The 22,934-nt window shown below is 60.8% G+C and overlaps 1 protein-coding gene across 2 annotated transcripts in view; it reads right to left on the reverse strand.

Annotated features, from left to right (window-relative positions):
* Positions 1-366: 366 nt before the first annotated feature.
* NCLN (nicalin) overlaps positions 367-22,934 on the reverse strand; it is a 27,035-nt gene continuing 4,467 nt past the window's right edge. Inside the window, exons 2-15 of one of the 2 annotated variants that reach the window (XM_023183640.3) lie at positions 18,379-18,569; positions 17,673-17,817; positions 14,395-14,489; positions 11,476-11,556; positions 8,740-8,843; positions 6,526-6,614; positions 6,220-6,359; positions 5,688-5,866; positions 4,145-4,232; positions 3,803-3,841; positions 3,563-3,723; positions 2,717-2,770; positions 2,500-2,578; positions 367-2,311 (exon numbers count right to left, since the gene is read on the reverse strand). In XM_023183640.3, coding sequence (XP_023039408.1) covers positions 2,252-2,311; positions 2,500-2,578; positions 2,717-2,770; positions 3,563-3,723; positions 3,803-3,841; positions 4,145-4,232; positions 5,688-5,866; positions 6,220-6,359; positions 6,526-6,614; positions 8,740-8,843; positions 11,476-11,556; positions 14,395-14,489; positions 17,673-17,817; positions 18,379-18,569 — 1,505 coding nt within the window. In that variant the 3' untranslated portion in view covers positions 367-2,251. Of the gene's footprint in view, positions 2,312-2,499; positions 2,579-2,716; positions 2,771-3,562; positions 3,727-3,802; positions 3,842-4,144; positions 4,233-5,687; positions 5,867-6,219; positions 6,360-6,525; positions 6,615-8,739; positions 8,844-11,475; positions 11,557-14,394; positions 14,490-17,672; positions 17,818-18,378; positions 18,570-22,934 lie in introns of both variants that reach the window. The other variant, XM_023183639.3, reaches the window with a different exon arrangement.

Here is a 22,934-nt window from a genome sequence, read left to right on the forward strand (position 1 = left end):
ACGCTGAGGGTGGATTTCTGGTGTTCTGAGCCCCATAGTTGGTGGTGCTTTGTGATGGTGGCCCAGGAAACAGGTCCACCCATCACCCACAAGACCCTGCACACAGGCCCTCCCGGGGCAGGCGGGAGGAGGCGAGGCTGTGCGGCCCAGCAACAGCGGGTTCGGCCAGAGCCTCACTCTTCCGCACGGCCCAGCAGCCTTGGGCACAGGCCTGGCCCACGACAGGCTGAAGCCTCACTCCAGGAGAGGGCAAGTCGGTGACGCGCTCTCCACACAGCCCTGCCCCTACTGTCATCCCCTAGAGGAACAAGAACCCCCAACAGTTGTCACCATACAATCCTCGCAGCCCCCAGACCAGACGCTGGGGGCGATCATTCGATATGGCTTTATTTTCTCATTGGCCGGCTGCATCCCACAGCAGCCTGAGCCCCAGACGGTCAGTCAGTGCGTCCATCCTGACGACCTGTCCGGGAAGGAAGGAAGGAAGCTCCCTCCCAAACGCTGGCCCGGCGGCACCAGACAGAAGCCTGCTGGCTAGCACGCAAGCACTCCCCAGATTCTCTCATGGTGACAAGGTGGCAGCTGCCTGGGTCCCAGAGTCCCAGCGCAAGTGCCCAGAGGCCAGCGGGGATGCCCTTGGGCAAGTCTCTGGAGGAGGCGGGCAACCCGCAGGGCAGACAGGGGAGAGGAGGGTCCCTTGCCAACCTGGAGGAAAGAGGGGTGGTTATCCCCTCACCCCTCCAGGCTGCAGGTTCAGGAGGGCAGAGGTGTTGGCCGAAGAACTGGTGGCCAAAGTGAGACCCCTTGGTCCTATCTGGACAGAACCGCAAGTTCCCATGGGCCGGCCCAGGTCCCTCTGACAGCAAACACCTCCCTGGGCCACGGAAGGCAGATGGCTGTGGGTACCCAGGCCAGGACTCCCTCAGCTCAAGCCCCTTCTTCCCCAAGTCTGCTCGGCACGCCCTGCGTGGGTTATATTGCTAAAGAACGGACACACCGGGGTCTCCCTGAGCTCAATGCGGGCCTCCTTCCCTCCCACGCTCACACACGGTGCCTGGTCTGCGGGGTGGAGGGTTCTGTCCAAGGCTTCCTGGGGGCCCAGACCTTCCTCTCCGAGTTCCAGGAAGGGTGGCCCCAGAGGCCATGCCCCAAGTGTCTCCTTCCCAACAAATGCTCTCACCTGACGCCCCCACCCTGAACACGTCCTTTCTATAAATGAGGAAGCTGAGGCCCAGGGCAGGGAGTGAGGAGAGGAGCCACCAGGCCTCCCCAGGCCACCTCCTGCCTCCCAGTCCTCCACCTGCACCCAGTTCCCCAGGGAGGACCGATTGGCCGTGCAAAGCCTGGAGGGCCCGGGGGCCCAGCACCGAGCCCAGGAAACACCAGGCACTGGCTCAGGACTCAGGGCAGGGAGCTGGGCCGGGGTCAAGCAGGTGAGGCCCCTGGGAGCCGGGCTGGGGCCGAAGAGGCACAGGGGCCGGCGGGACAGGCTGGGAGGAGAGGAGCGCGGGGGAATGGGGGTGTGCAGTGTGTCAGGGGTCGGGGAGGCAGGCGCCCTGCCAGCCCCCCACGAAGCACAGGCTGTCAACGATGGCGTCAGACCCTGCAGTCGGAAAAGGGGAAGGCCGAGTGGTACAGCTCCCCGAGAGGCCACTGTGGAGGGGACGGGTCACTGAGACCACATGGGGGACAAAAGGCTCCAGGGGGGCTGGAATCCTGGAACCCCAAGGCTGTCACTGTCCTCCTCCAGGCAAGAGGGAGAAGAGATAAGTAACCACGTCCACGCCACCACTGGGGAGCGGGAGGGGACGTCCAGGGACAGACGCGGAGCAGGGAGCAGGTTGGGCCTGCAGACCAGGCCCCGTGCGGCAGGAGGCAGTGGGCGGAGGCTGCGCGCGATCGGGCAGGGGGTCCCGGCGTCTCCTCTGTCAGCGTGCACGTGTGCTTACACGGGACCGAGGGCAGCCGGCTCCCGGGACTGGGGGGCTCGTTCGCAAGTCCGTAGCCTGGCCCCGGGATGTCTCCCAAACTCTCCTCCGAGGAAGTTCAAAGACAAGGAAAAAAAAAGAATCCCCCCCAGTCTTGGAGAGCAACAGAGAAAAGCTCTGTAATTCAGTGTTTCCACCACCGCCGGGGAGGGAGAGGGCCCCTGTCCCCGTGGGGCCGCCTGGGGCGGGGCAGTGTCCACTCACTCGTGCTCGGCCCCAAGGACTGGGGAGCGGCGGGGGCTCTGGCTGTGGGGGTGGCTGTGTCACTGTGTCTTGGCCTTCACGAGCAGCCTCTGGACGGTCTTGTAGAGGAGGCTGAAGTGCTGGGGACACAGCAGGAGGGAGTGAGGACGTGGGCGGGGCCCCAGGCCATGTGACTCTAAGCTGAGCCAGGGGCCCCAGGCCATGTGACTCTAAGCTGAGCCAGGGGACAGGATGCACTCAGAGACATCCAGCCCAGCTCCTCCAGGCGGGCGGCCCCCTGCCCCACCTGAGCCTGGGCACTGCTCACCTGGACAGCCACATAGGCCATGCCGAGGTAGGCAGCAATGCCAACGGCCAGGAGCAGGTCAAAGACGGCTGGCTTGACTCTGCGGAGAAAGCAGGGTCCCTGTGGTTGAGGACGGTGCGGGCCAGCAATGTGGCCCCCTAGACCCCCGTGGGCCATGGTCCCCTCCGCTGTAACCCATAGGGGTGAAGGGCTCCAGGCCCCGCTGGCCGCCACTCACCTGTACGCATTCATCACTTGCTTCAGCTGGTCGTAGAAGACAAACTCGGGGTCCCTGGGGAGAGAGCACTTTCTCAGGGGGCACCACTCTGCCCAGCTAGTTCTTAAAACAGGGTGTGTAGAGATGGAGACTGGGCGTGGTGGCTCACACCTGTCATCCCAGCACTTTGGGAGGCTGAGGCAGGCACATCACTTGAAGTCAAGAGTTCGAGACCAGCCTGGCCAACATGGTGAAACCCCATCTCGTACCAAAAATTTGAAAAGATTAGCCGGGCATGGTGGTGGGTGCCTGTAATCCCAGCTACTCAGGAGATCGAGGTCCGAGAACCACTTGAAGCCGGGAGATGGAGGCTGCAGTGAGATAAGATCATGCCACTGCACTCCAACCTGGGTGACAGTGTGAGACTCCATCTCAAAGACAAATAAATAAATAAATACATAAATAAAAACTTAAAAGCCTTAAGTTTGTAGAGACGGGGTCTTGCTATGTTGCCCAGGCTGGTCTCCAACTCCTGGGTTCAAGCGATTCTTTCGTCCCGGCCTCCTAAGTAGCTGGGATTACAGGCATCCACTACCACACAGGCCTACTTTTTGTATTTTTAGTAGAGACGAGGTTTCACCATGTTGGTCAGGCTGGTCTCAAACTCCTGACCTCAAGTGATCCACCTGCCTCAGCCTCCCAAAGTACTGGGATTGCAGGCGTAGCCACCGCGCCCGGCCCTCGTCCCATTCTCTTTGTATTTGCTCCACCTGGCATCTCCCAGGGGTGAGAGGGTGGGAGATGCAGTACGGGGAGGTCGCCCTGGGCCCCAGGCTGAACGGGGCCAGTGCGGAGCTCCAGCCTCACCGCTTGTCGGCCTTGACGTGGTGCTGCTTGACGTCCTTCAGGTAGCGGCTCAGGTGATGCTCCAGCGTGCTGAGGAAGGTGCTGTCCTTGTCCACCAACTGCGCGGCGCGGGGCTGGTTGGTGAGCCAGTCCATCACCGAGTCCAGCTGCTCCTGCTGGATCTGCTGTAGGGACGGCAACAGTGGTCACAGCCCGGCCCCGCCCACCTGTCCGCCCACTCGCTAGCCCGGCCCCCTTTACCATCTGCTCCGTGAACACCGGCATGTCTGGCGGCGTCCCCTGCGGAGACAGGAGGAGACAGCCCCGAGTCCAGGTACCTGGGGCGGGGCTGAGGCTGGGACTTGGGCGGGGCAGGGGTTCGGGCGGGGCTGGGCTGAGAGGGGCTGGGGCAGGGCAGGGGCTGGGCCAGGGCGGGCCAGGGATGGGGGCGGGGACGGGGGCGGGGCTGAGCTGGGGCTGGGGCGGGGCTGGCGCTGGGGCACGGCTGGAGCTGAGCTCGGGCTGCCGCTGGGGTTGGGGCTGGGGCTGGGGGGCTGGGGGCCTGGGGGGCTGCGGCTGGCGCTAGCGGCAGCAAGGGCTTACCTTCTCCGTGAGGTTGTAGATGACTCGAGTCAGGGCCTCGGCGATGATCCTCGTGTTACGGGTCAGAGTCTTAGAATCCACCCGGGACCTTCACGTTTCAAAAACAATGATTTAAAATGTGGACTTGGAGCCCAGCATGGTAGCTCTCACGCTTGTAATCCCTGCACTCCAGCTAGACGACAGAGTGAGACTCTGTCTTTTTAAAAAAAAAAAAAAAATTAAGCGGCCGGGCGCGGTGGCTCAAGCCTGTAAACCCAGCACTCTGGGAGGCTGAGATGGGCGGATCACGAGGTCAAGAGATCGAAACCATCCTGGCTAACACGTTGAAACCCCGTCTCTACTAAAAAAAATACAAAAAAAACTAGCCGGGCGACGTGGCGGGCCCCTGTAGTCCCAGCTACTCAGGAGGCTGAGGCAGGAGAACAGCGTGAACCCAGGAGGCGGAGCTTGCAGTGAGCTGAAATCCGGCCACTGCACTCCAGCCTGAGCAACAGAGCCAGACACCGTCTCAAAAAAAAAAAAAAAATTAAGCTTAGCTTTAACTACTCAGCTGACATGCAGACGCAGGTTCACCGGGGGCCCCACCTCCAGGCCCCACACCCTGACCCGCCCCTGTGCGCAAGTGAGGCTCGCGCCCCGAGGCCTTGGTTCCTCCTGACTCCGTTTTCTGCTCTTCTGCAATTTAAACAGGACTATTCCGTCCTGGTGGAAGAATCCATTCTGGAACCCTCTAGAAATCCCAGGTGGCCCTCCTGGGCTGACCCCCGGTGGTCTTGAGAGAGCTCAGCACAGCTGGGACAGCCATGTGCCCACACTCACTTCCTGGCACTCTTTCCCGGCGGGTGGGTGACCACCACCTCCATCCTTTCCAGGACTGAGATCACACAGGGATGTGCCCCTCCCTCCCACCACTGGCTTCTGAGGCCTCCGATGGCTGAGCTCGCACCACTCCTGAGGGCCCAGTGACCTCAGAGCAGAGCAGATGAACCGGAAGGGTCTATGCCAGGCCTGCGGGCGCTGGGGGAGGAGACGGCACCCACCTGCTGGTGCCAGGACCGGCCGGGGTGGCCAGACTGTTTCAGGCTCCACAAAAGCCTGCCCAGGAGCTCACATGATAGCAGGGAGACCGGCAGGACTCAGAGTCAGAGGACACAGGAAGCCAGAGAGACAGTGCCCAAGAGGGAGGCTGGGCAAGGAAGGGCTGGGGTGCACTGGGGGGCCAGGCTCCCCAAGACAGTCGCCAGGGCCCTGAAGAGGCCCAGAGGCAGGAGCTGCTTGCTCCTAACTCAACAGGTGACGGGGTCTGGGGGTCCCACATAGGGCTATGACCCCAGGCTGCTGGCCTCGCCCTCCCTAGCCCCGGTAAGGAAGAGCTTGCGAATGGCCTGACTGAACAGCTGGCCTCGGCCACGCACCAGCCTCTTCCTCGCAGCCTGTGTGGGGGGGCCGCTCCCTCCAGGCTCTCATGGCCCCTGGAGTTGCGACCTGTGGCTCAGCCCCCAGGAAAGCTCCAGGAGGCGCTGGGCGGCGCTGCCGTGCTCACCGCACGTCCATGATGCTGCTGCGTTGACCGTCACGGTGGCTCTCCAGGTGGGACAGCGTGAAGGCAGGCAGCCGGCGGATGGCGAAGCGCTCGTGCTCCCAGGCCAGCACGTCCTCCGCCAGGTTGATTCGCTTGTGCACCATGGAGAACCGTACCTCGGGGAACTGGTGTGCGGCCACCTGCAGCCGGAGGTGCCATCAGCAGAGGGCAGACAGAGGTGGTAGCCACCCAGGTCCACTCCCCAAATGCCCCAGGGGCCTCCCAGAACCCCTGAGAGTACAAAACAAGGAGAAACTCACCTGCCCCCAGGATCCCCCCTGAGGCCAGCTAGAGCCCCAGTGGACGGTGAGCGCTGGGTAAGGAGGGACAGGGGAACACCCCGGGACAGAAGGCCCCAGCACAGCCCCGACACAGTGTGCCCCTCAGAGCCCCAAGGGCAGACAGCAAGGACACCCGGGACAAGACGCCCCAACCCAGCCCCGCCGTGTGTGCCCCGCAGAGCCCGGGGTCCATCCGTCAAAGGGGCACCCACCGTCTCCAGCTCCCGCAGGAAGGCGTGCTGCAGGGTGCCCTCCCGGGGCGGCTTGGACACGTGCAGGTGCAGGCTGCTGCCTCGGCCCACAGTGTCCAGGCACAGCACGAAGGCCACGTTGTCCTGAAGCAGGCTGGAGTCTGCAGGGCACCGAGAGCTGGCGGGGCGGGTGGGGACTGGGAAGTGGCCCCCGGCCCTCCCTCCGTGCCTCCCCACAGCACCACCCCTGCGGCATCCCCACCCCCCCACCATCCGTGCTTCCCAACCACCTTTGCGACACCCCCACCTCCACCCAGGGCCGCTCACCTGTGTGGTCCAGGTTGTCTTCCAGCCAGCGCTTGGTTCCCTGGTAGTTAAACTTGCCTCCTCCAGAAGCAAAGAACAGGAGGTTGTACCTGGCAGGGGAAAACCTGGCGTTAGCTTTGACAGGCAACCACCTGGGGTGGAGAAGGGACCAGGCCAGGTCACAGGTCCCTTAGGAGGGGTATGAAGGCCTCCCCAAAGTAGGAAATCCTGACCAGTCCCTTAGGGCAGGGCATGACCCCTCAGCCCTGTGGACACCGGGGCCGGATGGTTCTCAGGGGTAGGATTGTTCTGGGCACTTGAGGGTGCTGAGCCGCATCCCTGGCCTCGCCCACCCCACACCGGGAGCTTCCCCCAACGACAACCACAAATTACGCAGTGTCTCCCAGCAGCAGGGCCTCCCCACATTAGACCCCAACTCTAGAGGCTTCTCTGAGCCCAGGAGGAACCAGGGTGACCGACCAGTCAACAGACACCAGGAGGCCAAAAATATAAAGTCTATTCACTTAAAGAAGAAGAAGAATTTTTTTCTTCTTTTAGGACGGAGTTTCGCTCTTGTTGCCCAGGCTAGAATGCAGTGGTGCGATCTCGGCTCACTGCAACCTCTGCCGGCCGGGTTCAAACGATTCTCCTGCCTCAGCCTCCCGAGTAGCTGGGATTACAGGCGTGCACCACCACAGTCAGCTAATTTTGTATTTTCAGTAGTGACGGGGTTTCACCATGTTAGTCAGGCTGGTCTTGAACTCCTGACAGGTGACCCACCCGCCTCGGCCTCCCAAAGTGCTGGGATTATAGGCGTGAGCCACCCAGCCAGGCCAAGAATTCTAATGGAACACAGCCTGGGCTGTTAGAAGGGTCACCAGGGTCAGAGAAAGAAACTGCTCAGCATGTCCCCTGCCCTCATCCTCCCATGTCCGCCCCGGACTCTCTCCAACCTAGTCCCTTCTGCCCCGGAAACCCAACCTCTGCCCCAGCTGCCAAGACGCCCCCGGGCCTGGCAGAAACCAGCCCTGTTCACACGTGTTTGAAAGCATGAGCTTCTCAAAAGGCATCAGTGGGGGGCTGGGGGAAGCGGTTCTGCAGCTTAAATAAAAAAAAGTTTTGGCGGGACGTGGTGGCTCACGCCTGTAATCCTAGCACTTTAGGAGGCTGAGGCAGGAGGATTGCTTGAGGCCAGGAGCTCGAGTCCAAGTTCCTGCCTAAACCTGGACGTGACTCCCGGCGCCTTGTGACTGTACGAAGGCTGAGAAATGTCTCAGCCACAGTGGCCCTGGCCTCTCTGAGCTGCTGACACAATGACGACAGCAGTACCATCTCGGGAGCGGGTGACGGTCTGGGCCAGGCTCTCACCTGGAGGCGATTCTACCCACCCCGTACGGAGACACAGTCATATCTGGAGACATCTGTGGTGGCTACGTCTGGGGGCGCTCCTGGCACGGAGCGGGTGGTGCCCAGGACAGAGTCATCCACAAAAGACGTCCACAGGGCCATGGGGGACGAAGCCTGCATTCATGATCTGGGGAAAAATCGAGTCTGCCCCCTGCTGACACCAGACACCAGGATAAACTCCCGACGGGGCGGATGGTATAAACCAGGGGGACCCCAGCTCCCGGGATTCTCCTCCTCTCTCCCTTCCCACTCAGGGTGTGGATTTCAATGTGTGCAGCCTCCTGGGACCTCAGCGGGGCACATGAGCATGGGACAGTCTCCTGGGGGTCAATGGAATCCCCTAACCCAGGGGGGTCTCAACCAGGGGTGATTCTGCCCCCAGCGGAGAGTGGGCGATGACTGAGGACATCTGTGACTACCACGACTATGGGGTACTGCTGGCATGGAGTGGGCGGGGGCGGGACGCTGCTCAGCGCCCTGCAGTGCCCAGGATGGCCGCACCCAGCAAAAAATCCGGCCCTGCCCGCACAGGGCTGAGGGGATCCTCCGGTTCCAGGGCCCTTAGCCGGGAGTCTCTACCATTTGCAGCTGACAGCATCCCCAGCAGGCTCCTGGGGCGAGCAGCAGCCGGGCCCCGTGGGCCTCCAAGAGACGCAACCTGCGAGGCCTCCGCTTAGCCCTCGATAAACGAGGCACCCCAATCCCTGGGCTAAGGCCCACTTCGGGGCCAGGAGGCTCCACAAAAACAGCTGCAGAGGCGCCCGGTGGGTGGCGCTGTCCGGCAGTGTGGCCCCCGCGCCCGTCCCCCTGCCCGCCCCTGGCACTCACGCAGCGTGCGTGCGCTTGTAGGTGTAGAGCCGGGAGAAGAGGCGTGCCAGCTCCAGCAGCACGGAGACGCCGCTCCCGTTGGAGTCCGCGCCCAGAGACAGCCACTGCAGGGGCGGGAGAGGCACGGTCAGGTCACCCCCACCCCACTCCCGCAGTCCCACCACCTCACTGCCCACAGCAGCCGCGGTCATCTCGGTCACCCCCGCCCCGCTCCCGCAGTCCCATCACCTCACTGCCCACAGCAGCCGCGGTCATCTCCGTGCTGTCCCCCAGCCCCTCTGCCATGTCCAGCGGGCAGCTGGGATGGTTCCCCTCCTGTATTCAATCCCCAACTGACGGCCTGGGATCTGCAGGGCCCCGCTGAACCCAGGACTCTCCCCGTCCACCTCGGCTCGGCCCGCGCCCAGGAGAAGCTACACGCAGAGTTTGGAGCCCAGAGCCGGGCCGGATTCGCTCACGGAGGGCAGCGTCTGTCCAGCCCCGGTCTTTGTGCGGGATCCCCTCCGTAGGACCAGCCCTTCCCTCGAGCCCCGGCCGTGGGGAGACCTGCACAGCCCGACCACATGCCTTTCCCGCCCTCGGATGCACCTTTGTGATCTAAAGCAGCCCTCTCAATAAGGCCACACTGCTTCTTGGACATTGCAAGGGCTTGGGACCGTCCCAAGGCCACAGCATATAAAGGGGACCTCGGTGACACTGAATTCAGAGGGACAACAAACACCCTCCTCAGTGCAAGAAGCCAGATCCAAAAGGCTTTGTTCCCAGAGTAGGATCCGTTCACAGGACCCAACCAACAGGCCAGCCCACAGGTGCTGGGACGGACGCGTACGCGCCGGGGTTCTGGGGCTGGGGAGGGGACCAGGAGTGACAGCTGATGGGGCACGGTTGCTTTCTGGGGTGATGGAATGTTCTGGAATTAGAAAGAGGTGGAGACCGTACCACTTTGGATGTACTAAAACCCACTCGTACACTCTAAAATGGTGAACTTTATGTTTTATGATTATCTCAAAAAATAAATGTGGCTGGGTGCGGCAGCTCACGCCTGTAATCCCAACACTTTGGGAGGCCGAAGCGGGTGGATCACCTGAGGTCTGGAGTTCGAGACCATCCTGGCCAACATGCTGAAACCCCATCTCTACCAAAAATACAAAAAATGAGCCAGGTATGGTGGCGGGCGCCTATAGTCCCAGCTACTCGGGAGGCTGAGGAAGGAGAATCGCTTTAACCCAGAAGGCGAAGGTTGCAGTGAGCTGAGATCGCGCCACTGTGCTCCAGCCTGGTGACAGAGTGAGACTCCGTCTCAAAAAAATAAATAAATAAAAAATAAATAAATAAATAAAATTTAAAACAAAAAAAGCTTCACAGGGGACAATGAGGACAGAGAAAGGCAGCGGGCGCGGTGGCTCACGCCTGGAATCCCAGAAGGTTAGGAGGCTGAGGCAGGTGGATCGCCTGAGGTCAGGAGTTCAAGAGGCACTGCCCTGAGCAGCTTGAGTTTCTGTGTGGGCTCCAGCAGGACCAGGCATTCTCAAGGCTGGGGACATAGCCCTCCAAGGGGTTGGCAACACAGCCAGGTAAGCAGATCTGCCCTGACCCTCCGCACTCTGCCTGGTTCAGCTGATTTGTGTTCGAAGGAGGAGGCAGGGCTGGGTGTGGTGGCTCTCGCCTGTAATCCCAGCACTTTGGGAGGCTGAGGCGGGTGGATCGCCTGAGGTCAGGAGTTCAAGAGGCACCGTCCTGGCTAACGTGGTGAAACTTCATCTCTACTAAATATACAAAAAATTAGCCGGGCGTGGTGGCAGGCACCCATAGTCCCATCTACTCTGGAGACTGAGGCAGGAGAATCGCTTAAACCTGGGAGGCGGAGCTTGCAGTGAGCCGAGACTATGACACTGCACTCCAGCCTGGGCAACAGAGCGAGATTCTGTCTAAATTTAAAAAAAACAAAAACAAAAAAAGGAGGCAGGGTGCTGGTTGACACAGTGGTTCACGCCCCTGATCCCGCTCCCACCCAACCCATGCTGAGCAGAACAGAGTTTGTGCCACAGGCCTGAGACCAGGAACCTGCACCAGGGCCCTTGACCCTCGCTGACAGGACAGGCTCTGTCTGGGGTCACAGCTGTTCCTGCAGACACCATGGTTCACGCACAGGCTCTGCTTCCCTCTGGAGTCTGGAATCCCGGCATGGGCCAGGCAGCAGGGCCCACAGAAGCAGCCCCCATAGGAGCCAGGTGCTGGGTCTCTGGGAGCCTTGCTGGTGACGGTGCTTTCGGCTGTCGTCCCAGCTCACTGCTGGGGATGAGGCGTGTCCCATGGGACACATGGGGAGAAGGCCTGGAAGCCGGGCCTGGCCTCCCCGACCTACTGCACACGCCTTTCCCTTCGTGGATTCTGCTCCCCGCTCTGTGGCCTCTCGCTGGGACAAACCACAGCCACAGGGAGGCCTCGTGCGGAGCCACGGCACCCAGCGCTGGCCTGACTCAGACTCCCTGGGCTCAGCCTCTGACACAGCCACCGCCGCACGGAGACCTGGGACCCCGGGGCAAGAGCTGGGCCTGTTTCAGTCCCACGACACCCACCCTAAGGCCCTTGTGGGGACCGGGATGACTGACAAAGGCCGTCACAGGGTGAACCACTGTCCCCGACTGCCATCCCCCACAGGTGCTTTGCCTCGGCACTGCCTGGAGCCGGAGTCCAAGCCCTGTGGGGTGGGGGGGATGGGACGCACATACGTACAGGGGCCACTCCGAAGGCGTCGTAGTGGGCCACGATGACGATGGTGGGAAGGTCCTCTCCGCCGAGCCCCGTCAGCCGCCCCTGTGGAAAGACAGCGGGGGAATGGCCTGGCTGCTCCTGGGGCAGGTGACACATGTGTGGAGCTTGGAGACCCCTCCCCTCTGGACCACGTGGAGCCCGTCCGCTGGGTGCCAGCATCGGCCTCAGCACTGAGGCCCACAGGAGGTGCCAGCCTCTGACTCTGGGAGCTCCAGGGAGGAGGTGGAGCCGGGACCAAGGACCCACCCGTGCTCTGGTCCTCAGGTTGAAATCTTTAAAAATCGGGTTGGGAGGCCCAGGCGGGCGGATCACAAGGTCGGGAGATCGAGACCATCCTGGCTAACACGGTGAAACCCCATCTCTACTACAAATACAAAAAACTAGCCGGGCATGGTGGCGGGCGCCTGTAGTCCCAGCTACTCAGAAGGCTGAGGCAGGAGAATGGCGTGAACCCGGGAGGCGGAGCTTGAAGTGAGTCGAGATCGCGCCACTGGACTCCAGCCTGGGAGACAGAGCGAGACTCCGTCTCAAAAAAAAAAAAAAAAAAAACTGGGGAGAGCAGGAAGGTAAGTTTTTATAGGAATGGGGCTGAGCCGCTCAGGAAGATAGCTGTTTGCAGGAACGGGGCTAATCTCCTCAGCCAGGCATTCGGATTCCTTCAGGATCTGTATGCACCCATCCCTGCCTCTCACCCTACCAAAGTCAGATCCCACTCTAGCCCAGGGGCCGACAGACTTTCATAAAGGACGAGAGGGGCTATTTCAACCTCGGGGACCAGATGGTGCCTGTTACGACTACTTAGAAACTGCCATGGGTGGTCTGCACATGCATCAGTTTGGCTGTGAGCCATAAAACTATTTACACAGCCGGGCACGGTGGCTCACGCCCGTAATCCCAACACTTTGGGAGGCCAAGGCAGGCAGATCACCTGAGGTCAGGAGTTCCAGACCAGCCTGGCCAGCATGGTGAAATCCCCTCTCTACCAAAAATACAAAAATTAGCCGGGCGTGGTGGTAGGCACCTGTAATCCCAGCTACTCCGGAGGCTGAGGCAGGAGAATCACTTGAACCCAGGAGGCGGAGCTTGCAGTGAGCCGAGATCGCGCCACTGCACTCCAGCCTCGGCAACAGGGGCGAACCCCTGCCTTGAAAAAAAAAAAAAAAAAAGAGAGAATTACAAAAAATTACCTGGGTGTGGTGGCACACGACAGTAATCCCAGCTACTCAGGAGGCTGAGGCAAGAGAATCACTTGAACCCAGGAGGCAGAGGTTGCAGTGAGCAGAGATCGCGCCACTGCACTCCAGCCTGGGTGACAGAGAGAGACTCTGTCTCAAAAAACAAAAACAAGCAAAAACTTTATTTACAAAAGCAGGTAGAGGGCCGGCGGTGGCCTGGGGACTCCCCATCTGGCTGTGGGAGTCTACCTGCCGTTTTCGCAACATGCTTTTCCACTTGGAAATCCTTCAAGGCTGAACTCAAAGCCCAGCGGCCAAGAGGGCTCTGCTCGTAGGAGAAAGGGCACAGCCAGGGGAAAGGGAGTTGACATGGCCCCATGGGATCTGCAGCCCAGCACCCATGCCACTGTGCAGTGTGATGCAGGCCGGGCCACGGGGTCTCATCGCGTACTAACCGGCACTGTGAACAGGACCTGCCTCCCGGGCCCACAGTACAATCCAACAGGAACAAACAGAACAGCCGCCCTCAACAAACCCCAGGGCTCCTCCGCCAAGGCCTGTGTATGGGGAGCCAGGGCCTCCAGGACACCTTCCCCACCCCCGCCTAAGCCAGTGCTTTTCTACTCGGGCCCCCCTCCAAGGCCTGGGTCCCTGAAACAGCAGGCACGTCTTGTTCAGGGCTGCCCCAACAGCGAGACAACTCCACACCTGTGTGGACTCCTCTGCGCCCCTCCCCGGCGCCGTCCTGGGGGGAAATGTTGGGGGAGTCGGCGCTTTCTCGGGTTGTTTTTTTTGTTTGAGACGGAGTCTTGCTCTGTCGCCCAGGCTGGAGTGCAGTGGCCGGATCTCAGCTCACTGCAAGCTCCGCCTCCTGAGTTCTCACCATTCTCCTGCCTCAGCCTCCTGAGTAGCTGGGACTACAGGCGCCCGCCACCTCGCCCGGCTAGTTTTTTGTATTTTTAGTAGAGACGGGGTTTCACCGTGTTAGCCAGGATGGTCTCGATCTCCTGACCTCGTGATCCGCCCGTCTCGGCCTCCCAAAGTGCTGGGATTACAGGCTTGAGCCACCGCGCCTGGCCTTTCTCGGGTTTTAAGGCCCCTGCTGGTGCTGCAGCAGCAGCGACGTACGCTTCACCCTCTGGATCTGCCTCGATGATCTGAGCAGCTGCTTCCACACCGGCAGCTCCCCACCCTCTCTTGCTCTGCTGACACCAGGGGGTGCTCGGAAGGGTCTGTGGGGACGCAGTGTCTGGGCTGACGGGTGAGTTCTGTGCCGAGGGGAGGGGAGGCTGGCTCGGAAGGGTCTGTGAGGACGCAGTGTCTGGGCTGACGGGTGAGCTCTGTGACGAGGGGAGGCTGGCGGCGCTGCAGCCTGGAGGGGGGCTTCCTGGGAGGGGCAGCTGGTGCAAAGGCCCTGGGGTGGGAGGAGGCGGCTTGGTGTGTGGGGGCCCACGGTGGAAAGAAGGAGATGGACGGGGGCTGGCAGGGGCCTGGGCACTCCACAGAGGGACTCCCCAGCCATGTGCGAAGTTTGGGTTCCTTCAGCTGCCAGCAGAGCCACAGGAGGTATTCAGCCGGGCGGGGGAGAGATCTGACCCCAGTTTCCCATCAGAGGCTCCCCTCTAGTATGGGTGAGCCGGGGAGCCAGGCGGATGGCAGGGACCCCTGGGGACGCGGGGCCAACTCCGGGGAGGGTGGCACTCACCTCCACGCTGGCGATGAGCCAGTCACTCACGGCCTTGCTCTGTACCCCGCTGGTGACCATCTGGAAGCCGTTGGCAGTGGCCGTACGCAGCAGTACTGGGGAGAGGGAGAGGGCACGTCAGCCTCGGCCCAGCCAGGGTCCCAGCCAGGGGACGTCCCCAGCACCGACACCGCAGGTCGGGGGCTCGGGTGGAGCCAACCAGTCAGGTGTGGGGACGTGACCAGCAGATTTCAATACCACGTGATACCCATGCTCCCCCTAGCACAACCTTCTCTCAAAATGATTCGCGTCTCCTTTCTGGAACGTTCTGCTGGGGAATTTCTCCTCCATGCCATTCTGATCGTTTCCTCCCGGGCCCTCAACAACAGCTGTTCACTTAGGGACTTAGGGTCAGGGCCTGCCCGATAATGCCTGTGAGTTCACACAACTTTGAGTCTGCACTTCTGTGCTTTAAAGCGTTTTAAAAACACAACTTTATTTTTCTTTTTTTTTTTTTTTTGAGACAGAGTCTCGCTCTGTCGCCCAGGCTGGAGTGCAGTGGCGCGATCTCGGCTCACTGCAAGCTCCGCCTCCCGGGTTTACACCATTCTCCTGCCTCAGCCTCCCGAGTAGCTGGGACTACAGGCGCCCACCACCTCGCCCAGCTAGTTTTTCATATTTTTTAGTATAGACGGGGTTTCACCGTGTTAGCCAGGATGGTTTCGATCTCCTGACCTCGTGATCCGCCCGTCTCGGCCTCCCAAAGTGCTGGGATTACAGGCTTGAGCCACCGCACCTGGCCTAACTTTATTTTTCTTTTTGAGACAGGGTCTCATGCTGTCACCCAGGCTGGAGTACAGTGATGCAATCATGGCTCACTGCAGCCTCTACCTCCCAGGATCAAGCAATCCCCTGTCTCAGCCTCCCAAAGTGCTAGGATTACAGGTGTGAGCCACTGCGCCTGGCCTAAAAACACAATCGTTTGAAATAAAATAAGGGATAATAAAAAGAAAATAAAACAAAAATGAAAACGCAACTGTCGTGGGTATGTAAAATATGATTGGCCATGTGCGGGGGCTCACGCCTGTAATCCCAGCACTTTGGGAGGCCGAGGCAGGCGGATCACGAGGTCAGGAGATCAAGACCATCCTGGCTAACACGGTGAAACCCTGTCTCTACTAAAAATACAAAAAATTAGCCAGGCGAGGTGGCCGGCGCCTGTGGTCCCAGCTACTCGGGAGGCTGAGGCAGGAGAATGGCGTGAACCCGGGAGGCGGAGCTTGCAGTGAGCTGAGATCGCGCCACTGCACTCCAGCCTGGGCGACAGAGCAAGACTCCGTCTCAAAAAAAAAAAAAAAAAAGAGAGAGAGATATGATCACTGGGGGAAGCATGCTCCTGGGAACTCTCTGTAAAATATATATATATTTTTTCAAGTCAGAGTCTCGCACTGTCACCTGGGCTGGAGTGCAACGGAGCAATCTCAGCTCACTGCAACCTCCTCCTCCCAAGTTCAAGGGATCTTCCCACCTCAGCCTCCTGAGCAGCTGGGACTACAGGCAAGCACCACCATACTCGTCTAATTTTTTAAATTTTCTGTAGAGATAGGGGTCTTGCTATATTGCCCAGGCTAATCTTGGACTCCTGGCCTCAATCGATCCTCCTGCCTCAGCCTCCATAAATGCTGGGGCAACAGGCGTGAACCACCATGGCCAGCCCTCAACATCATTTTTACCAGCTGCATAATACTCCACCAAGTAGATTCCTCCTTCAGGTTGCAGCGAGCCAAGATCGCGCCACTGCACTCCAGCCTGGGCAAAAGAGTGAGACTCCATCTCAGAAAAAAAAAAAAAAAAAAAAAAAAATAGAAGATTGCGCTTTCCTTCTTTAACTGGATACTTATGTTTTTGCAGAACTATACTCTTCTGTTGCCACAACAAAAATGGCCATTGTCAAGACTTTTAACCTAGACCAGGGGTTGAGAACGGTTTCTGAAAAGGGCCACCTTTGGCTTTGCCGGCCGGATGGTCTCTGTTGCAGCCGCAGCAATTCAGCTCCGCTGCTGGGAATGTCACCCTGTACCGTGCATAAATGAACGTGGCCCAGTACCAATAAAACTTTATCAACAAAAACAGGTGGCCCCTGGGCCCGCATTAGCCAACTCTGCATCTAGAATCCCACTGATCTGGCTGTGTAGGATGAACCTTTCTTTCTTTTTTTTCTTTTTTGAGATGGAGTTTTGCTCTTGTTGCCCAGGCTAGAGTGCAATGGTCGATCTCAGCTCACCACGACCTCTGCCTCCCAGGTTCAAGTGATTCTCCTGCCTCAGCCTCCCAAGTTGCTGGAATTACAGGTGGTCGCCACCATGCCTGGCTAACTTTCTGCATTTTTTTAGTAGAGAGAGGGTTTCGCCATGTTGGCCAGGCTGGTCTCAAACTCCTGACCTCAGGTAATCCACCTGCCTCGGCCTCCCTTTTTTATAACTTGAAACCACAGCACCAAACTGCTTTTGCTGGGGCTGCGCCGGGACACGCCTGCCTGTCGTGCCCTGTTCTCTGCCGCCCTGGGCTCTGGGGCCTCCCTTCTCAGCCCTGCTACCCCAGTAGCTGACGACTGCCCTGGGCAGGCCCCTCAGCTGCCTCCTCCAGTTCCTCTTTCTCCTCACTCTCCACAGCGGCCACTCCCATCCTTCCCCACCACAGAGCTGCAGGCTCCTGCTCTGAGCTCGCTGCCAGCGCCCCTGTTCACAGGGCTGGAGGAAAGAAAGGTATGGGCCCCCCTTCTCCGTAAGAACACCGCCGGCACACCCACACCGCGGCACACCCACACCACCCGCACACCCACACCGCGGCACACCCACACCTCCAGCACACCCACACCGCGGGCACACCCACACTGCCCGGCACACCCACACCGCCGGCACGCCCACACCACGGCACGCCCACACCGCCCACTCGAGATGTGACGCTGAGAATGTCTTCGGCAGGTAGAGAACTGAAGAGATGTCCCATGTCTTTCATCAACCCTGAGCCCCTGAGGATGGGAAAGGCTTCCCCTGAGTCCGTGGTTCTGGTCTTTCGTGTGCACAGAGCCGGTAGCTGTGTGGGGGACAGAGGACTGCAAAAATGCGGAGTCCCAGGTCCCAGCCCAGAGGTGGTAATGCAGCAGGTCCATGCAGGGCCCAGGAACCCCCACTGTTAACCCCAGCGAAGGGATGCCTCACACTGAGGGTGGAAACAGCCCTCGGGATGGGGACGCCTCTCCATGCCCATAGCTTCCGTCCCTGCAGCCCAGAACCCACCTTCAGCAGCAGAGGCAGAGCCCTGGGAGGCGGAGGCGGCCTGGGTCTGCTCGTAGATGGACAGCAGGGCCTCGTCCTCCACGGCAAAGTACACGGGGACGATGGTCTCCATGGCCAGCATCTCGGGCTCAATCTCCATGAATTGCTGTGGAGCAGATGCATGCTTAGGGAGCTGCTGGCCTGGCGGGGGTGGCAAGGTAGCAGGGGGCCCAGTGGCTGTCCCTGGAGGGCAGGCAGGTCCTCAGAGCACGGCGTCAACCCTAGGACACTCACAGGAGACCAGGGCTTCCCCGTATCCCACCTGCCGCATCTCATCTGCAAAAGCATCTTCACCCAGGGCACCCGCTGGATTCTACCAGCTCCTGTTCACTCAAGGCAGGGTCTCTCACGCAGCCCTGTGGACCCTGGGGCCAGACCCCTCTCCGGGGCGGGGCCGTCCTGGGCACTGCAGGGTGCTGAGCAGCATCCCTGGCCTCCCCCCACTCCACGCCAGGAGCGGCCCTCCCTGAACACTTCCGGTCATCACCCAGCATCCTGTGAAGACAGAATCGCCCCCGGGGAGATCAACGGTGCAGGGGAACAGTCAGTCCATCCTACTTTCCAAACGGCTCAGACAGGCGAAGCGACCTGCCTAGGCTCACACAGTTGCCTCCAACTCCCGCCCCAGCTCTGGACCCGAGCCGGATGGGGCAGGGCAGACGCTCACCCGGACGACGTCCTGGGGCACGGCGGCCATGGCCCGGGGCAGGATGATGACCACGGCGCCCGCCGACTGCCGCAGGGCCTTCTGGTACTGCTCGTAGGAGAAGTCCAGTAACCGCATGAGGACACAGCGGCGGCTCAGCACCTCCGCCGCCATCGTGCGCGCCTCCGTGTTCAGCACCGCGTTCCGCGTGCCTGTGGGGACAGGGGCGGGGTCATGAGCCTCAGCAGGTGGCCAGGCCAACGGAAGGGGACAGATCCAGGCCAGGGACCCACCCAGCAGCCCCAGCCCCAGCCCCAGCCCAGAACCTGGAAGACCTCCAACTCGAGGAGCTCCCAGGGTCCCCCCAGCCTGCACCCCGCACACCGGGTGACAGGAGCTGTGAACGTGTGCCAGGCCCATGCCCGCGGGTTCAGTGCCACGCTAACTCTGGGATGCGCTGGGATTCTCAAACCTCTTGAGAATCTTTGTTTTTTGGTTTTGTTCTTGAGACAGGGTCTCCCTCTGGCGCCCAGGCTGGAGTGCAGCAGCACAACCTCAGCTCACTGCAGCCTCCATCTCCCAGGTTCAACGGACTCTCCTGCCTCAGCCTCTCAAGTAGCTGGGATCACAGGCACCCGCCACCACGCCTGGCTAATTTTTGTATTTTTAGTACAGACAGGGTTTTGCCACATTGGCCAGGCTGGTCTCAAACTCCTGACCTCAGGTGATCCGCCCGCCTTGGCCTCCCAAAGTGCTGGGATGACAGGTGTGAGCCACCGCGCCCGGCCCCCTTTGAGAACATAATGAAAGCAGAGCCCGTCTCCCGGGAGAAACCCACACTTCCCCACCCCATACCGAAGTCCACACAGGATCCTAGACCAGGGCTTGGCAAACCTCTTCTGCAACAGACCAGAGAGTGAGTATTTCTGGTCTGTGTCTCGACCACTCAGCTCTAAAACGGCAGGATGAGTGCAGCCATGTACAACAGGTGGAGCTACGTGCCAATAAAACCCTATTACATAGGCCCAGGGCGGGCCGGATTCGCCTCCTGTCACGGGGGTCCCAGCTGGGGACTGCTCCCCTGAAGCTCGTTCATGGGCCCCAGTTAAACCCCTGCGCTGAGCCACGAGACTGGAACAGAGCCCCTCTCAGGCTCGCCTGCTCTGGGTCTACCCTACCAGGCCTTGGACATTTGAGCTTTCTAGAAGTCCAGGGGCTGGGGCGGCAGGAGGTCAGCAGCTCCGGCTGTGCTGTGTCTGGGGCGAGGTGGGGCTTCCCCGGAAGGCTGGGCCATGGCTGAGAGCCTGGGGCTGTCACCCCCTCACAGGCTTCTTCATTTCTGCGGTGGTGGTCCCTGCGGTCTGGAAACGCGCCAGGGCTCCTGGTTTTGCTGCTGCTGTCTGCTTCCTGGGACTGCTCTTCCCTCCTCTCTCAGCAAAACGTCCTCCACCCAAAAAGACACAGCTCAGGGGTCCCTGCTCTGTGCATCTGAGCTGCACGTACACCCCCCACTTCCTGCCCCTTCACCCCTTCAAGTCTCAGCACCGCGACGATCTACCTGCTGTCCGCCACACTCCGCGACGGCCACTTGAGTGGCCCTGGAAGGACCCTGGAGAGCGCCGGCCCCTCTAAAGGGGCCACCTGTGTTCAGCTGGGACACAGGCCTCAGTGGACCACACGGGAAAGCTGGAAATCCCGATTCTTACGTCACATCGCCCAAATGTTAAAAGACAAGCAATGATCTAAAATATCTCAGCGCCACACAGGCCAACTCGACACTACGCAAAGCACGGAAACAGACCTGACGCAGGTGGGCCGGGTGCGGGCCTGACGCCGGTGGGGGGGCCGGGGCGGGCCAGCGGGGCCTCCCATGTGAGACCCACGCAGGAAGCACTCAAAATCCCAATGCCCAGAGCCAACTCCAGCGTCACCGTGGGAGCCAGCCCCACTCTGAAGGTGGATGCTGGATGCTGGGGGACCCTCATTCTCTCACCTCCCCACAGATGCAGCTCTTCCCGGGGCCTGCGCCGAGCCCTGGGCTTGGGGCCAGGGGCGTGCATGAGTCCCCAGCTCTGCTGTCCAGCTATGTGCCGTCTGGGAAGCAGCGGGAGGGAAGCAGCCTGCTCCAACGGGGCATCCGATGGGCTGAGCTGGGTGCGTGGGGGGGGACAGGCGGGACACGGAAGGGACACAGATCCCAGGTGGGAATGGGCGGGGTCACAGGTGCAGCACAAGGAGGTGGGCACAGAGAACCACCTCCAAGGCCTGGGATGGAGGAGCCACAGGGGGCCACGCCGCCAGGCCCGGCAGCCTCACCCCGTCCCCCTCTCAGAGTCTGATGTCACCAGGCCTGTTGGGGGCCTTTCCTCTTCCCACGGGAAGCCCCTCAGGGAGGTAGCAGCAAAGCCCTTGAGGGAGTCCCTGGGGCTCCTGCAGTGCTGGGAGCACCCTCCCCTGCACCCCACCTGTCCCCACGTGTCCTGGCCTCCCAGGGGCGGCTTGAATGCCACCTCTTTGGGGCCAGGGGATGAGGCCCACTGGCAGGCACCCCACTGTTCTCCGGGCCTCGAGATCCTACAAGCGGGCCGCAGGACATGCTTTAGGGAGCGAGTGAGGCCGGAGAAGGGAAGGAGCAGCGGCAAGTCAAAGGAATGGGGGTGGACGCCAGCACCCAGAGCTCCCTGAAGGCCACCGCCTCCCCTTTAGGATGAAACGCCGCCCATCTGGGCCTCGCCTCGTGTCAGCACCAGCCAAGGCCATGCTGCCCTCCGGATCCCAGCCTCTGCTCACTTGGGGCCCAATGGCAAGGGCTCTCTGTGACCAAGGCCCATCTCCCCAGGAGCACAGATGGCCTTGGGTGGCCCCAGCCTCCCTCGAGGGCCAGGGTCGGGCCACGTGGCCACAACCTAGTGTGGACACGGCCCTCTGTGGAGGTGAAACCAGCACCAACTCCCTCAGACCTGCATCAGAATGGGCAGAGGCCACTTGTGGTGGACGCCATGGAGGGCACCAGACATCCTGAGAAAAGTCACCAGTTTGCGTGACAGGACTGGACCTGAACAGTGGCCTGGGCACCTATCTATCTATCAAGGGCCAGACGGCCAACCTTTCCCCTCTCAGGCCACAGGGCTCTGGCACAATCACTGAGCTCAGCTGTTTCTGCGTGAAAGCAGCCAGAAACAAGATGCCAAAGGACGGGCATGACTGCATGCCAATAAAACTTTATTAACAACAATAGGCAGAGGGCCAGACATGACCTACAGGCTGCAGTTAGCTGGCTCCCAGATGAAGGAGTTCTGGCCAGTCTGACGGACTGATGGATCCTGGGAGCTGGGCACTCCAAGGGGTGCTACAGTTCCCACCTCACATGGGCCATGAGCTCCACGAGCCTCACCTGCTGTGAACGGCAGCAGAGCCCAGAAAGCCTTCACCCAGCAGGGCCAGAGTCCACTCACAGGAGAGGGGCGCTGTGCACCTGGCCAGTGAGACCCAGATCACACCCAAACACAAAGGGCACCGCCCCGCCCTACGTCTCTCAACAGCAGCAGGAAGGAAGCTGGGAAAGGAATCTCCAGCGAGGAAGGGTTGTAGCTCCTCCCGGTGGGGCGCCCAGGGGTGAAAGCACACCGGGAAGATGGTGGTGGAGGGTGGCCTCAAAGGCAGCACGCTGGGGCATCTCAAGGGCTGTCCTCACCGGGGCTCTCGTCCAAACCACCCCCAGTCTCTCAGGGGCGGCCACAGTGACACAGAGAGGTGTGCTGGCTGGGCCTTGCCTACCCTGCGAGAGCTGGGCTGTGCTTCCCAGGGCGCAGATGAGGAGCACGAGGCTGAGGCAGGGCGGCTGCCCCACGGGCTCCTCCGCTCACCCCTAGAGCCCACGGACCAGCAGGGTGGGTGCCAGATACAGGGGAAGCTGGGCCCAGCTTCCTCAGCAGGAGAGAGAAAAGCTGGGGGCCAGGGAGGAGGGTACAGGAGAGAAGAGGCCAATGAAAGGGAAGACTCAGAAGAACCCAGGATTGTGGGCAAAGGCCCCAGGGAAGTGAGGAAAGAGAGAAAGGACTGCAGGGGAAAGCGAGGGAGGCGCCGCCAAAAAGGGGCCGAAACGGGGAAGGAAATGGGGTGAACGTTAGGAGGCTGCGGAGAACAGGAGGCCACACAAGGAAATGGAAGGGACTCCAGGAGGCTGGAGAGGGCGTCCGTCCTGCCGCGGAATGGCAGGACACCGGCTCACTCAACAGCCAACATGCATTCCCCGGGCGGGCGCGCGGGGAGAGAAAGGGGGCCCCCACCCACCCAGGGACAGTGCAGGAGCCACCAGATCCCACCTGCCCGGGGGGCTGGAAGGAGGCCAGGTAAGCTGGGGTCCCAGGCAGGAGACGCCAGGAGTGTGAACAGGGCCTCAGAAGGGCCTGGAGAAACAGGGTATCTTCAGCTCTAGGAGTGGGAGCTCTGGAGTACAGACTGCCCTGGAAACCCCACGGGAACTGCTATGACAGCCACAGCCACGTGTGGCTACTTGGGTTTATGACCCTTAAGCAGCACTGGAAATTCTGCCCCTCAGTTGCCCAGGCCACGTT

This window comes from Piliocolobus tephrosceles, chromosome 21 (genome assembly GCF_002776525.5).
Source record: "Piliocolobus tephrosceles isolate RC106 chromosome 21, ASM277652v3, whole genome shotgun sequence".
Classification (NCBI taxonomy): Eukaryota; Metazoa; Chordata; class Mammalia; order Primates; family Cercopithecidae; genus Piliocolobus; species Piliocolobus tephrosceles.